Consider the following 17,378-nt stretch of genomic DNA (forward strand, 5'->3'; position numbering starts at 1 on the left):
TACTTGGAATCTGGTCCATCCATGAAGAAGTCATGGATCAACAAAGATTTGAGCAATTTTTGGTTTCTCTTTCCTGGTTTTATAATTGCTAGGATTCCCCCTTCACTTTCCAGTAGCTACAATTGCCTTGAATTCTGTGCTCTGATTCCTTAGAGCAGAAAGACTCCCAATTTTCTATGGGCTTTTAAGCTACCACAGCTACCAACTGTGGTCTGCCTTCAGGCAAAGAGCTGTTAAGACACAGGAAATCTACCCTTTACCATTCCCTTCTCCCAAATGCCAACCTCCCTCCAGAATAAATTTCATTTTGTTCAGGCTCCATTGTCTCCAGGTAGATTTTTGTTTGTTTTTTATTTTGCCCAGAATTTATAGTTGTTATCCGTGGGAGGACCAGTCTAGCAGAAGCTTAATCAGACATTCCTAAAGTGAACCATCATTGTGGGAGATTTTACTTTTCTTTTTAATACTTTACCATATTGTCCACAATGAGCAAGAGTTACTCTGATAATCAAGAAAGTTTTTAAAATATATATATATTAGTATCATATTACAAACGAAAACTTTTCATGCAAAAGAGTAAAACTTTACATTTATTTAGGAGAGTGGAAGGAAGTAGAAATTCTTTGGAGAATGGTTGTGAAAATTTAAGGAGAATGAAACAAAACTAAAAATTACACAGCAAGAATTCAGACTATATAGACTAGGGAGGTCTCCAAGCCAAAGGACACCTCTAAGCAGATGCTGCACCGATTGGCAGTAGCAAGAAGGAAAGCAACTCAGAGCTTGCATTGTCAATACTTTCATCTCTACGTTTCCCTGTTAACACTTACCTTCCCTTCCTGATGCAAACCCCTCCCCTCCTATAGTACCAACCACCCGTAATATACTTACGGAATTTGATTTCCAAGTTCCTCCAGGCATAAGTCTCTCCTCCACTGATGATCATCTAAGTGGGTAAATGTAAGCTTTCTACTGCCATGGGAATCAAGTTTATACTTGTGTCATCCTGGGTGAGTTATCTTTCTGAGACTTAGCTTCTTCACCTGCAAAATGGGAAAAGTGAACTAACAGGCCTTTAACCTTTTTTTTTTTTTTTTTTTTTTTTTAAGATGGAATCTTGCTCTGTCACTCTGCTGGCTGGAGTGCAGTGGCACAATCTTGACTCACTGCAACCTCTGCCAACTGGGTTCAAGTTATTCTCCTGCTTCAGCCTCCCCAGTAGCTGGGACTACAGGCACGTACCACCATGCCCGGCTAATTTTTGTATTTTTAGTAGAGACGGAGTTTCACCATATTGGCCAGGCTGGTCTCAAACTCCTGACCTTGTGATCTGCCCACCTTGGCCTCCCAAAGTGCTGGGATTACAGGTGTGAGCCACCGCGCCCAGTCAACCTTTTTTTAATCTCCAAAATTATATAGACTTGTACAGAAATTCTACAAAACATAAACATGCTTTAAACATACTGCAAAACCATTTTTTCCCCTAAAATCTGCTATCCTATACCATACTCAGGGTATCATGTGCTATATAAAAATCCACTAGAGGGGAGTAAAACATTAAGTGAGAACATACCACAACTCGAGTTGGGTATCCTGTATAAATTATATTTGCAACTGTTGCCTTATGTCTATTGTTTCTGATCAATCCCACTTGATTGCTTTAAAACCCAAAGATGTGAGGGAATCACCAAATCCATGTGAAAGTCTTCTGCTCTGTGGAATAAAGCCCCACACCTAAGGCTAGGGAGTCTTTGTACTCTTTAAAGCCACTTACTAATGGAACAAGAGCAGTTCCTTAAAATAAACATGCCCATTCCATTTCTAGTTTTCTTTCTATTTATAACTAAGTTACGGTGACCAAAAAGATCCCCTAAACTTTAATTCAGAAGAGAAGCTTCCTTCTGAGCACTGTTCTCACTGAAAGGCAAAAGCGACTGCAGTGTTCCTGATCCTTGAGTAGTTCAATATCCAAAGAGACTGCAGAACGTTGTCTTTGTTCCAAGTTATTTGCACCCCAAAAGCTGATTTCCAAGTTCTTTGTTCCAAGTTCTTTGTACCACCCCAAGAGCTGATTTCCAAAAGCTGAAAGAAAGAGTCCTTAGGTGGGGGTCCCCTCACATTAATATTATTAAAGACCCAGGCCCATTGGTTTACTACTTCCACTTTAAAGAAATATAATTTTAACATAGTAAATTCATCACCTCTTCAAAGTTTTCCAAATTTGTATTTCTAGAGTGTGTCTACATTTCTGACTTTCCTAGTAGTTACAAAATGATAAAGAATGGATATCACTAACTTTAGAGTCAGCTGACAAGAGTTTAAATCCTAATTAGTTGATTTCAACTGTAAGCCCATAAGGAAATGGTGATGAAAACAAAACAACAAAACTTGTTCCTTCACTATGTATAGCTTGAGAAGCACTGGTGGACAGAGGCTGCCTTGAAGCAAGAATTCCCTTCAGTTTAGGGACATGGGCAGCCCAAAGTAATCTGCACGGTTAAAGCCAGGGAATTAAACAGCTGGACTCCACTTTCTTCTTCCCTCCTATCTCCTGCCAGCGCTACTCGGGGACCAAACCCAACTGGGAGCTGGAGAGAGGATGAGCCCCAAAGTCTAGAGACGGGTAGAGAGGATGAAGAGAGGGTCTGGAGGAGCAAACAGTTGACAAGCAGATGCAAAATTATTCCTGTAACATCTCCACTTTGACTTACAGTTCCAATTCTAACATGTATGAAAAGGCTTATTATTATTATTAGCAGAAGTTTCTTCCCCTTCAGCAACTGTTCCTTGAAGTGCTACTCTGAAGGGCTGGGGAGCTCTGGGGAAGGAGGGAGGGCATATTGGAATGTTCTGCTTCCACTATACCATTCTTTAAGGGCAACCAATAAAGGAGCACTGCAGAAGCAGCAGTGCAGTGGCCCACAGCTGCAGGTTCCTCTAGGATGAGTCTGGCCTGGCAAGAACTGGGGCATTTGCCCAGCAGTTGCCCATTATGGTAACTGTTTCTGATTATTTTGTAGTGGCTCAACTTGTTTGGGTTAAACTGTATTCCCCAGAATTCCCTTGCTAATAGGTTCTGCCCAGGTTGGGCTACAAGAGATACTCTCTTGCAAGAGTTGGGGGATGGAAGGGAAACAGCAGCCATTTTGTTGCATTCACATGCTTCTGTCAGTTATGCAATCAAACACGAATGTCAGTGCTGCGATGAAGGAACTTGTGGGTATAAATAAAGTTCCTAATCAGGTGATCCTTAATTAGGGAAATTATCCTGTGTGGGCCTGACTTAACTGGCTGGAAGGCCCTACACGAACAGAGACCCTGCCTGTGGACAGTAGCTTTGACCTGTGCACATGGGGTCCCAGCTTGCTTGTGCTCTTCCCTTCTTGACTGCCTCTTCTGTAGACTTTGGACTTGTTTACCCAGCCCCAACAATTGCATAAGTAACTTCCTTAATATCTATCTATCCAGATTAGTCATCTTTATCTCCTACTGGTTCTGCTTCTCTGTTTGAACCCTGATAACACTACTTCTTACACTTGGGCAGGCAGGGAAGGCAGTGGAACACAGTTCTCATTCCAGTCCCTGTGCCTCCTGTACACCCCCACTAGCTCAGTATTACCCTTTCCAGACTCAGTTTTTCTGTGACTCTTGTCTTTCTCTGACCCCCAATGACACAGGCAGCTCCTCCACTCCCGTTAAAGAGAGGACCTGGAAGGCAAGGCAAGGAAGGGCCAAAGTCAGGGAATCCAGAAGAATGACCTGGTAGAAGGGATGAAGGTGAAAAAGGTAGATGCAAAGAACTGAATGACTGATTGACAGAAGAAGAGGAACAAGATTGGTGGGGAAGCAGGATGGGTGGTTTGGGAAAGGCACAGAGGGAAGATCTGGAGGAAGGGAAGAAGTGAGGCCGTAGGCAGGAGAGGGAGACTAGCAGGGTACAACTGTGTTTAGCTCTGTCTCCTTTGTCGTCATCCCCTCCTTGGGAAAGGGAAGCCTGTTTCCACTAGTAGGTTGCCTCACACTTCAGTTATAAATAATCTGTGGAGTACCACCCTATATGTATAAGTGGCTAATCTTTTTTTGATCCAGTTTTCACTATTTTCAGGTCTTCAGTTTTTAGTACTAAAAAGCATAACAATGTTATTCATATGCTTGCTTTAAAATTTTTGATATAAGCGAGGTACAGAACAGTAGGTATACTATGCTAAGATTTATGTAAAATAAAGGATATTTATTCATTTATCCTCATGTAAATAGGTTTTGAGTAACAAATTCTGCTTCAAGAGTAGAGAATTAGGCAACTGGGACCAGAGCTGGGAAAGGGGCTTTTTACATATTATTTTTTAAAATGTGGACTTGCTGATGAATTGTCACCATAGATATTGATCATTCTCTCTGCTGCACCTGTGATGTGACTGTGGGTGTAAGTAAAACACATAGAGGAGTCAGCCACTGCTATCCTTTCCTACGCCTCTCCAAAGCTCAGTCTGTGATGACAGTGATGCAACGCTCCCCGGGAAGGTATTTCCACATATGATTCTGTTCCTCCTCAGCAAACCAATGATTTGTGCCAGTTAACTTAATGCGCCACAATAATCCTGCTCACCATTGCCATGACCACCCATCCCATGTGCTTTGTGGGAAAAGGAGAAACCCCAATAACATATAGAGCCAAGGTTTCTGTACTAGCTTTAGTGAGAGCTCCAGAACAAAGGGAACACATTTTGTACCCATTTAAATCAAAACCAGGCGTCTCTGCTTAGGGTGTGCATCCTGATTAAGCAAACAAAGTTGCACCCACCCCAGAGGAGCCAGCATATACAAGATACATCACGGAAGGACTCTTTCCCTGGTTTTTCTCCAACAGAAACTTGTCTTATAGATTTGGGCTTAAACAATTATCTATGGTCTCTAGAATCGTGGCAGCAAAGGGAAATCAGAGCAGATCAACTTATTTTCATTTTGAAAAACCCATGGAGAAGCTTTGTGTGATTACAAAGCGATAGATCCAAATGACAGTGAGTTTTGCCAGCTGGAATCATTGAGGAAAGGGTTCTTGGTGGTAAAGCAACTACGTGTCTTGAGAAAACGACTAGTATGTGTTGCAGGCTCAATGGAATTCGCTTAATAAGTTGCACATTTGTCACTGTAGGTCAGTTCTTTGGGTGCCAGAAGACATAACTTCTCTATTATATAATCAGATATTTGTCTTTGCTGGAAAATGAGTACTGAAGAACGTCAATCCTCTGTTGTTTCCAAAAGCCTCTCTCTGGCGAGCTGGGTGTTCTGAACTCTGAGCATCCATCACAGGGCACATTATGAAAGCTGAGCCTGGCACCGGGCTTTGGCCCCTCTGCCACTTACCTTTGCATCCTCTCTGCAAGACAACTGACCCGACTCCTCTAAACAGGCTGATGGCTGGGGAAGTGGGAGGAGAGCAGATGTTTGGCCTTGATCTTAGGCAGAGATGGGAGGCTAGAGGATTCCAAATTTTTTAAGTTAGCAGGTTTCTATCTGGCCACAGATTTTGTCAGCTCCAGCAACATATTAATTACTCTGAGGGACTAAAGCCAAAACATCCTTATTTTTTGAGGTCTTTTTTTAAATCTTATGGTGTCCATAGCAATTCTCATGCCTATATATATTTTGCTCTAAAATCTTTGAAGACTTCTTCTGAGAAGAACAAAACTTTTCATTTCTCCTAAGGAGACCTCTTTCTTTATTCTTTGGTATTTTGACTTTAAGCAAGTACAGATTTTCTTTCCTCTGGTGTTCAAGGGTTTTTTTCTTCAGAGCAGGCAAATACATGTAAATAATCTGATTTGCTCCAGAGAAGAGGACTTGGAAAGTAAACTTCCTACAGTATTTATTCAGGAAGTGACTTGAGGAAGATAATTTGCCTTCAATAGGTGAGATGTTTTTTCTCTCTCCAGTTGGGAGTATTGCTTACTTTTTGGAGGAGTGGGCCAAATATATTTTTATCTGAGGGGAAGAAAAGAATGTGCCTTTCTTACAACTTGGTTTTAGGTGTTTCTCAACCTCCCAGCATTCCGGGAACACAAATTTGTGTTTCTCTATATTGACCTAGATTAATATATCCACGTGCAATTTTTATTGAGTACTAAACAACGTAGAAGAAATGACAGTGTTTAGTGGGGGAGATTTCACACCAGATTCAGGGGCTTGAAGAAACTAAAAGCACCACCTTATCATTGTCACTCAGAGCTAACGTTGATTATTGAATCCTTACTATTTTCCAGTTACCTAAGTTCCTTTGCAAAAATTCTCATTTGAACTGGTAACCAAAATGAGAGTCTGAGGCAAAAGTCTCAATCGATGGGGGTTTATTACACCAGTTTTAGGGTGCATTTGGGAAAACATGAGCCACAGGCGCATCTGTAGCTGTTTTCCTGAAGAGGTTTTTAGGTTTAGAATGTATATATTTCCTTAAAGGGAGATAGGCATGCAGGAATGGGGGAAGGTACGGCGAATGGTTATATTCTCTTGAGACTTTAGTTAGCGCTCAGTAAATCTCCATTGAACAGAGATAAGATGAATGTTTGAAGAGAAAAAAGGGAGAAAAGAATGAATCAATTATGCAGTTGTCTCTGGTAGGTGGAAGAGATGACTGATATTGTCTTGTCCTTGTTCTGCACCTGGAAGACAAGCTTGTAAGTAACATAATCAGTGTGGAATCAAGCGGCTTTAGTTTTAGGAGCTAGACTTAGACCGTAGACCTAAAGTAACAATTGACATGTCCTTGTTTATAGGAGGCCAGTGAAGAGTTTACTTATGAATGATGTGTGAGGCCAGTCCTTCCCAGATGCCTGAGGCCTTTTTGTTTCTGTGAATAACATTAATAACATCTATTCATTTGGAAGACAGTGATGCAAGATGGTTGCAGCAAATCCAGGTGTTACAAGCAGACACAGTAACATCTAAAAAATGGTTCTTACCACTGATCTAGAAGTTGCACATTTGTCATTTTAAGTCAGTTCTTTCCCGTGTGGAAGAAAATACTTTTTAGAAAGAAACATTTTCTACAAGCCCTGCAGCCTCTCCCTTATATGGCGTTGTCCAGAACTGAGTCATATGCCCATCCCTAAACAAGTCACAGTAAAAGGAATTGAGGCCACTGGGATTACTCAGGCCAAACAGGAGTCAGCAACAGAGTTGAAACTCAGTTATGAGGGGAAGTGACAGCTATTCCCCCCTTGGTCTGCCAACAAGGAAGAAGTAGGTAATCACGTTGGGTAGATAACCAACAGTGTCCACCATATGTTCCCATTTTCCAGATGTGGAATCTAGGCTCACCAGCAGGTGATCAAGATTTGCAACATATTTGTTCCCATTTTCCAGATGTGGAATCTAGGCTCACCAGCAGGTGATAAAGATTTGCAACATATTTGATGCCAAAGTTTGATCCTAGACACTACCTCTTCTAACCTGAGAAGTCTGCTTTGTACTAACTAGATCTGAGCTATTCAGTACAGGTCTGATCCAATTTTAACAGGATATTTTTCAGAACAGTGCAGCAACTCCAAAATGTTTTTAGTATAAAGGCCTCTTATTAACAATAACAATGGCATCCCCTTATGTTTGAAAACAATGCCATATTGATGCTGGAGATATATTGCTGTTTTCATTTGTAGACAATGCTTGGCCAGCAAATGAGTTCATATCCACCTTGCAGTAAATCCATAGCTTCCCTGGACTTCTGTTCAGCCACATGAGACTCTGCATAAGTCCCTTCGCTTCTTTCTCATCTATAGAATGAGGATAATAAGACCTAGTTTGAAAAATTGTTGGAAGGATTAAGACAAAAGTGTAGGTACAGAGCTTAATATGATAACCGATCCATTGTAATGTTTAATGAATAATCTTGAAGACCTTGCAGAGCAGATTGTGACACTGGACCACATTTTCAAAAACTTTTCCAGGAAAACTAATTGGTAGTCAATAAAATCATTGACATCTACAGCGTCATTGTGATAATACATGAACTGAGTTCACCCTGTGCTCTTACACAGATAGGATATTTCAACTTTTATTGAATAGGGTGAAATAGGGTGTTTCAATTTTTATTAACTGTTCCTAGGGAAACAGTTTGTGTAAGAGCATAGGGTCAGGAAAATATAAGAAGCAGAATTTCATCCAGTGCATTCTACATACAACATGATTGATAAAATTGTGAAATCAAATGAGGAAATATTTCAGACAAGGGCTATGCCTGAACTAAAACCAAAAATATATTTTAAAAGTTTTGTTGATTCTACTTAATTTACTCACCAGACAACATTTTTAAGAGCACAAGATTTAAGATGTTCTCAAAGCTTCAAGATTATTGCTGATCTTTGTGGAAGAAGCCAATTTATTTATCTTACTTTTGAAAATAACAAAGTTTCTATTTAATGATGGTTTACCATTTTGATTTCTAATTAATTTCCTGGTCTGGTCCTTAAGGGGAAAAGTTGTTACAATTATATCAAAAGATTTAAAAATGGCATATTTACTACTAGAAAATTTCTAAATGTCTTTTTTAAGATGAACCATCACTGGTTGAATTTTAAAATTACAAAAGATGGTTCTGTTATATTACAGGCTTTCCCATTGTGTTGGTGAATTTCTAGCTGCAGCATAAACTTCATATAATGTATTCTATAAACCTCTGCTAAAGAGTAAGATCTATTGCTTTTCTACATCCTGCTGAGAAAGCAAGTTAAACTGATTTCACACATGGAAGAGCCTGCTGAACTCATTTTCCTGCTTGGAAGCATGGAGGGGAAGCGGAAGGAGCAGAAAAAGAAAAGGACTTTCCCCTTTAAAATAAATTCTGGCTCACCTGTAAGCCAAACGAAATAAAGACAGTATAGGGATTAAAGCCATGGCCTCTAGCATCACAAGAAAAAAATATATATATATAAATATATATAAAAATATATATATATATAAATGTAATGTTGGTTCCTTAGATGTGAAAAAGTTACTATAGTGATGTAAGACGTTAGCAACAGAGGAATCTGGGTGAAAGGTATAGAGACTCTGTACTATCTTTGTAACTTTTGCAACTTTTGAGTAAACCTAAACCTATTCTCAAATGAAAAGCTTATAAAAAAAAAAAAAAAAAAAAAAAAAAAAAACCACTTAGGTATAACTTTTGGCTTTGCCTAGTGCAAGCTTGTGTTAACCATGAACAAATTACTTCTCTCCTCTAAGCCTTGATTTTAGCCAACCATAAAGTACTTATAAAGAGCCTCACTCAAAGAGCTGTTGTGAGGATTAAAGGAGTTAGTGAAGGGCTTGGTACAATGCTCACCATTAAGTTAGTATCTGTCAATTAGTTGTTTTCATGACTGTGCCCACCAAAGGACTGAGCACTTCAGTACTCAAGGGAGGGCATGGTCCCTTCAATCCAACCTGCCTTGATTCCCCAGTACTGCTGATAGCACAGTAATCTTCCCAGACACCCAGGCTCTAAATCCCTTCTAGTACTTCTCAGTAGGTCCTGGGAAGCATGGGAGTGTCATATTCTCAATCTCGCCACCTCTTCATTCCCACCACATCTGCCCTGGCTCTGGCCTTGTTCCTTTCCTGACTGTCCTTAGACATTGTCCTCCTGGTTCCTTGGCTGTTCCCTCTGTTCCTCCAAGTCCTCCTACAATATGGCTTCACTAATCTCTCTAAATCATGCTACCAAAACTTCAACAACTCCCCATTTTCTATGAACCAAATTTTGAATTCTTTGGCTTTGACATCCAAGACCATCCATGCTCTAGCCTCAATTTACCTATCTCACTATTCTTCACATACTTTTTTTTTTTTTTTTTAAGAGGGAGTTTCACTTTTTCATCCAGGCTGGAGTGCAATGGCACAATCTCGGTTTGCTGCAACCTCTGCCTCTAGGGTTCAAGCAATTCTCCTGCCTCAGCCTCCCGAGTAGCTGGGATTATAGGCGTCCACCACCACGCCTGGCTAATTTTTGTATTTTTAGTAGAGACGGGGTTTCACCATGTTGACTAGGCTGGTCTCGAACTCCTGACCCTCAGGTGATATGCCCACCTCAGTCTCCCAAAGTGCTGGGATTACAGGTGTGAGCCACTGTGCCCAGCCTTCACATACTTTTAAATCTGGTTTACCTGAATCTCTAGGTAATCATATGCCTAAACCTTAATAATAGCAAACACTGAGGCCCAAGACAGGCTACAGAAATAGCTAAGTCACAGAATTAATGGCAAAGCAGACTTTAGGTCCTGGATGGCATTCTACGTTTATACTTTGGAAGGACCCAACATCTACCAACATATAACAATGATGGAAAAAATATATAGAGAAAAAAGACATTTAAAACATAAAATGTCCCTGAGGACTTGAAAAGTAAGGTACTACCTGTTCTGTATCTAAAAGTAGTAAAGGTAGGCCTGGCATGGTGGCTCACTCCTGTAATCCTAGCACTTTGGGAGGCCGAGGTGGGTGGATCACTTGAGGTCAGGAGTTTTGAGACCAGCCTGGCCAATATGGTGAAACCTCGTCTCTACTAAAAATACAAAACTTAGCCGGGCGTGGTGGTGCGCACCTGTAGTCCCAGCTACTAGGGAGGCTGAGGCGGGAGAATCACTTGAATTGGAAGCGGAGGTTGCAGTGAGCCAAGATTGTGTCTCTGCACCCTAGCCTGGGCGACACAGTGAGACTTGGCTTAAAAAAAAACAAAAAAACAAAAGTAGTAAAGGTGGCCAGGAGTTTCTGCAGAATAACAAGGACTAAAAGCATCCAACTGAGGAAAGGGACAAAGGCCAAGCTTGCTGTCTAAAGTAGCAGTCCAGGCAGGGGTCCCTTAACTCAGGGAGGCTGAAAAAGCTACACTCTCCACCTGAGGCCACAAGTTATATTAAAACTACGTATCTAGAGAGCCTAGAGGTTAAAGGCAGAGCTTTGCAGCCAGGAACTGGGCCAAGCTGCCTGCTGGCTCAGTGAGTAGCTTTAGCCCCAGTAGATCAGAAACCACCTACGTAAGACCCAGTCTTGGACTGGGGACTGTATGGAGCCTATATGGAGACAACCAAAAGAACTAGACAGAGTGGTGGGAGAGAACTAAGGAGAAAAAAAAAATCTTCTTCACTGTTAGACTGCAAGCCAAAATTCCACACACATGGAGGAAACTAAGTCTGTGTAAGGCAAAAAAAAAAAAAGCAACAATTTGGATATGAACTCACTCCCAAGTGGCATGATAAATTACTCTAGAAGTAACTTTTAAGAATTTTTTAGTCTTTAAAAGTATAAATAAATAGAATCTATTAGAAAACAAGATTGCTAAACAGGTAGAAATTTCACAAAAAGTGTAGGTGTAAAAACACCAACTAGAAATCCCAGAAATGAAATTTCAAAACTCAGTAAATTAAACAAAGACAGAATTAGCAAACTGGAAGATAGTACTTCCACTGAAAAAAGACCTCCACAAAGTAGCACAGAAAAATAAAAGCTTACAAAAGAACAATCAAGAGAAACGAGGATGGGGCTATGTCTAAGAGGAGTTCCAGAAGTAGGAAACAGAAGGAATGGTGGAGGAGTTGAGTGGTTTCCTTCTAATCTTTACCCAAATGTTACCATCTCAGCGTGACCAACCCTCACTACTCTTTAAATTTGTAATCACTCCCTCTTTACTCCTCTTTTTACCCTTACCTGCCCTTATTTTCTCCATAGCACTTACCAACTTCTAACATACTACATAAGTTACATGTATTTACTGTCTCCCCTGACTAGAGTGTGAACCACGAAGGTAGAAACTCATGTTTTCATAAGCACTGTATCACCCTAGAACAGTCAGTTGTTGACACCTCATAAATATTTGTTTAATGAATAGCTATTGGCTGAGCATTTTTCATAATCGAAGAAAAGTGGTAAGTCCTCAGCTTGAAGGTGAACAGCAAAGATCTAAAAAAAGTTATAACACATTATTGTCACAATTAGGGCAATTTGAATATAGAATGTATGTATGTGGGCTGGGCACAGTGGCTCACGCCTGCAATCTCAACACTTTGGAAAGCTAAGGTGGGAGGATTGCTTGAGCCCAGGAGTTTGAGACCAGCCCAGGCAACATAGTGAGACACTTTGTCTACAAAAATATTTAAAAATTAGCCAAGTGCAGTGGTGTGTACCTATAGTCCCAGCTATTCAAGAGGCTGAGCGGAGAGGATCATTTGAACCCAACAGTTGAAGGCTCAGTTCAGTTGCAATGATTTGGGCAACTGCTCTCCAGCCTGGGTGACAGAGCAAGACCCCATCTCCTAAACAAAAAAAAAAAAATTTAAGTGTATATGTATATAAATATTTATCAATATTCAGTGTCCTAAATATGACAATTGTATTTAAGAAATAAAATGTTTTTGTTCTTAGAAAATGTATGCTGAAGTATTTAGGAAGGAATACTCAGGGTGTCTGCAAATAATCTTCATGGTTAAGGAAAAGTGTTTTTATATACATATACATACTATGTATATGCATATGTATGTATATTTACAGACAAATGTAAAATAAGTGTAGAAAGTAAACAATTGGTAAATCTAAATGCAGGGGATATAGGTGTTTATTTTCTATAGATTATGAAGATTTTCAAAATAAAAAGTTGGGGAAAATAAAGAAAAAATTAGTAAATATACAGAAAAGAGATTACTCCAGTACGTAACAAATAAATACAAACAAGGAAATTTCAGGTGATGCTGGAATGAAGAGATTCCCCCCATGCCCCCCAAAAATAACTACAAAACTGGAAAAAGAACAAAAACAACCATTTCAGGGCTCCGAAAATGAACCAAAGGGAAACAACCAAAATTAAGAATCTGCTGAACTCTAGAAGCTCAGTGAGACTCTGAGGTGTTCTTACCAGGGGCTGCTCCCATTCCCCTCCCAGCTTGATCAGCGAGGTAGTGCTGACAGCGTAGGAATGATGGTGAACATTAGCAGCTTCTCTGCTACAGTGGGCTCACTTGATTTGGAGTAGAAGGAAAGGAGCACATACCCAGTAGTAGGGTTAGTTAAAAACAGCAAAGTTAGAGGGACAAAAACAGGGAAGATGCATAGCTCTGCCAGTCTGAGATTGTAGCCCCATTTGGGGCAAGAGATGGGCAGACTAATTTTAAAATTAACAGGAAGAAAGTCTAGAAATAAGGGGTTAAATCAGCTCTCCACACATCTCTGCTGGAGTGGGAGGCTGTGTGCACATGTGGGGAAAACCTAAGAAGGCCCACGCCCACCACATATCCCTGAACTAATGAGGATGTGCACATGAGCAGGAAGACCTGGAAGCGCTCAGAGGGAAGTAAAGTGGAGGAAGACTGGAAAATTGCCTGAACGCTGAATGCACAGACACATCAGCAGAGGAAAAAGACCTACTGACTCAAGGTTTTTGAATATAACCTTTAACCAATAATTGAATAATCATTAAGCAATACAGATGCATAGAAATCCCCTAAAATGACCAGCTAAAAACTAGAAATGCAAATTAAAACAACAGTGGAGAAATCAGCAGGCACACACCATAGAGGATTTTGCAGATAAAGTCTAAGCAAATAATGAAACAACACAACAATAATACGCCAGCAATAACAACCCCCAGGGGAACAAATACCAAATCCAGAGTTGCTACAGTATGTTACATAAAATTTCCAGTTTTCAACAAATTTATAGGGTATGTAAAGAAACAGACAGTCTGATTTATACCAAAGAAAGAAGCTGTCAAGAAAAACTATGCATGTTCTTGGATGTTGAATAAAGACTACAAGTCACAAAAGGACAAATACTGCATGATTTCACTTACATGAGATTTCTAAAACAGTCAAACTCACAGAAACAGAGTAGAAGGGTGGCTGTCAGGGGAAATGGGGAGTTGCTGTTCAACAGGTATAATGCTTTAGTTACTCAAGATGAAAAAGTTCTAGAGATCTGATGTAAAACACTGTATGTATAGTTAACAACACTGTATTGTGCACTTAAAATTTTGTTAAGAGTATATCTTACCTTCTTGTGTTCTTACCAGACAAAAAATATTTACCAGAAAAATATAGGAAAAATAAAAAAAATATGATGAAAATATGAAGACAATGACTCAACAGGGAATATTGTCTTATCATTGCTATTTTAAAATAGTCATGTTTTTCCTGACAAAAATGAGCAATGGGGAAAGGATCTCCTATTCAGTAAATGGTGCTGGGAGAACTGGCTAGCCATATGCAGAAAACTGAAACTGGACCCCTTCCTTACACCTTATACAAAAATTAACTCAAGATGGATTAAGGACTTAAATGTAAAACCCAAAACCATAAAAACCCTAGAAGATACCATTTAGGACATAGGCATGGGCAAAGACATCATGACAAAAATGCCAACAGCAATTGCAACAAAAGCCAGAATTGACAAACGGGATCTAATTAAGCTAAAGAGCTTCTGCACAGCAAAAGAAACTATCATCAGAGTGAACAGGCAACCTACAGAATGGGAGAAAACTTTTGCAATCTACCCATCTGACAAAAGTCTAATATCCAGATTTACAAGGAATGTAAACATACTTACAAGAAACAAACAAATAACCCCATCAAAAAGTGGGCAAAGGATATAAACAGACACTTCTCAAAAGGAGACATTTATGTGGCTAACAAACATATGATAAAAAGCTCAACATCACTGATCATCAGAGAAATACAAATCAAAACCACAATGAGATACCATCTCATGCCAGTCATCTCACGTGATTATTAAAAAGTCAGGAAACAATAGTTGCTGGCGAGGCTGAGGAGAAATAGGAATGCTTTTCCACTGTTGGTGGGAATGTAAATTAGTTCAACCGTTGTAGAAGACAGTATGGCAATTCCTCATGGATCCAGAACCAGAAATACCATCTGACCAGGCAATCCCATTACTAGGTATATAGCCAAAGGATTATGAATCATTCTACTATAAAGACACATGCACACATATGCTTATTGCAGCACTATTTACAATAGCAAAGACATTTGCTAATTGCCAACTCAAATACCCATCAATGATAGACAGGTTAAAGAAAATGTGGCACATATACACCATGGAATACTATGCAGCAATAAAAAGGAATGAGATCATGTCCTTTGCAGGGACATGGATGGAGCTGGAAGCCATCATTCTCAGCAAACTAACACAGGAACAGAAAACCAAACACTGCATGTTCTCACTTATAAGTGGGAGTTGAACATTGAGAACACATGGACACAGAGAAAGGAACAACACACACTAGGGCCTGTTGGGGGTTTGGGGTGAGGGGAGGGAACTTAAGAGGACAGGTCAATAGGTGCAGAAAACCACCATAGCATAAATATACCTAGGTAACAAATCCACACATTCTGCACATGTGGTTTTTTTTTTTTTTTTTTTTTTAGAATAAAGAAAAAAAGCAATACATGATCAATGATGAATCTCTGATTTAAAAAAGTCATGTTTTTAATTCTTTAACATTTTACCTTAATTTTTAAAACATATTTGTAACAGCTGCTTTGTAGCTATTTTAAAATAAGTAACTATTAAAGAACCAAATGTGGCCAGGCCTGGTGGCTCATGCTTGTAATTTCAGCACTTTGGGAGGCCAGGAGTTCAAGATCAGCCTGGGCAACATGGTGAGATCCCTTACCTACAATTTTTTTTAAAAAATTAGTCAGGCATGGTGGCATACACCTGTAGTCCTAGCTACTTGGGAGACTGAGTGGGGAGGATCACTTGAGTCCAGGAGTTCAAGGCTGCCATGACTGCACCACTGCACCCCAGCCTGGGAGACAGAGTGATACACTGTCTCAAAAAAAAAAAAAAAAAAAAAAGGCCAAATATAATGATATTTTTGTATCCATTAACCAACCACTCTAGTATAGGGTAACTATAGCTAACAATAATTTGTTGTAAAGCTCAAAATTTATGGAGGAAAGGAATTGGCAGATTCCCGATAAAAAGAAGGGGTGACTGTTTGGGGTGATGGATGACCCAGTTGCCCTGGTCGATCATTACACATTGCATGCATGTATCAAAATATATGTATCCCCAAAATATGTACAACTATTATGCATCCATTTAAAAAGAGCCAAATGAAAATTCTAGAGTCAGAAAGTTCGATAGCTGAAATGAAAATTCCTAGATAAACAGCAGAATTGAGATGGCAGAAGGATCAGGACACTTGCACACAGATTAATAAAATTATCCAATATGAAAAACAATAATGATTAAAGAATGCACAGTGCCTCAAAGACCTGTGACACAATGGTAAGCATATTAATATATATGAAAGGCCCAGAAAGAGGAAACAAGGGCTGAAAAAAATAATTGAAGAAATACTGGCCAAAAAACTGCCTAAATTTTATTAAAAGGATAAATCTAGAAATCCTAGAAACTCAACAGACTCTAAGTAGGATAAACACAAATTCAGACCTAGACACACCATGCTCAGACTGTTGAAAGCCAAAGAGAAAATCTTAAAAATAGTATAAGAAAAACAATTCATCATATATAAAGAACAACGGAATTAACAGTTGTCCTTTCATCATGAATAGTGGTAACATAAGGCAGGGGAATGACATATTCAAAATGCTGGAGGAAAAAAGTCAACCAAGAACTCTAAATATGTCACATACTGTCCTTCAAATATAAATTTGAAATATATTCCAAAATCAACAAACACTGAGAGAATTTGTTGCTGGAATACTTGCCTTACTTGGAATACTAAAGGAAGTACTATAGATGAAAGGAAATGACAACAGACCTGGCAACTAGAATCCATGGGAACAAAGAAATAGCAGAAATGAAGTAACATACTGCTAAATAATCTGTGGTTCAAAATAAAAATCGCAAGGGAAGTTTGAATATATTTTGAACTAAATGAAAACAACAATACAACGTATCAAAACATATGAGGTGCAACTTAAACACTGCTTTGAGAGAAATTCAAAGCTTTATACATCTACACCAATAGAGAACAGTTTCATATCAATAACCTAAACTTTCACTTTAAGAGTAGATAAAGGGCCAGGCATGGTGGCTCACGCCTGTAATCCCAGTACTTTGGGAGGCTGAGGTGGGCGGATCACTTGAGGTCAGGAGTTCAAGAAGAGCCTTGCCAATATGGTGAAACCATGTCTCTACTAAAAATACAAAAATTAGCTGGGCATGGTGGCACACGCCTGTAGTCCCAGCTACTCGGGAGGCTGAGGCAGGAGAATAGCTTGAACCCAGGAGACAGAGGTTGCAATGAGCCCAGATCATGCCACTGCACTCCAGCCTGGTGACAGAGCAAGTCTCCATCTCGAAAATAAATAATAAATAAATAAAAAGAGTTAATTAAACATAAAGCAAGCAGAAGGAAGAGGGAAAAATCG

The 17,378-nt window shown here is 39.5% G+C and overlaps 1 protein-coding gene across 1 annotated transcript in view; it reads right to left on the reverse strand.

Moving 5' to 3' along the window:
• Positions 1-623: 623 nt before the first annotated feature.
• The window catches only part of CEP152 (centrosomal protein 152), a 93,374-nt gene continuing 76,619 nt past the window's right edge, over positions 624-17,378 (reverse strand). The window contains exon 28 of the mRNA XM_050797117.1: positions 624-1,043. Within this exon, the coding sequence (XP_050653074.1) occupies positions 991-1,043 (53 nt within the window). The 3' untranslated portion in view covers positions 624-990. The remainder of the gene's footprint in view (positions 1,044-17,378) is intronic.

Source organism: Macaca thibetana, chromosome 7 (genome assembly GCF_024542745.1).
Source record: "Macaca thibetana thibetana isolate TM-01 chromosome 7, ASM2454274v1, whole genome shotgun sequence".
NCBI lineage: Eukaryota > Metazoa > Chordata > Mammalia > Primates > Cercopithecidae > Macaca > Macaca thibetana.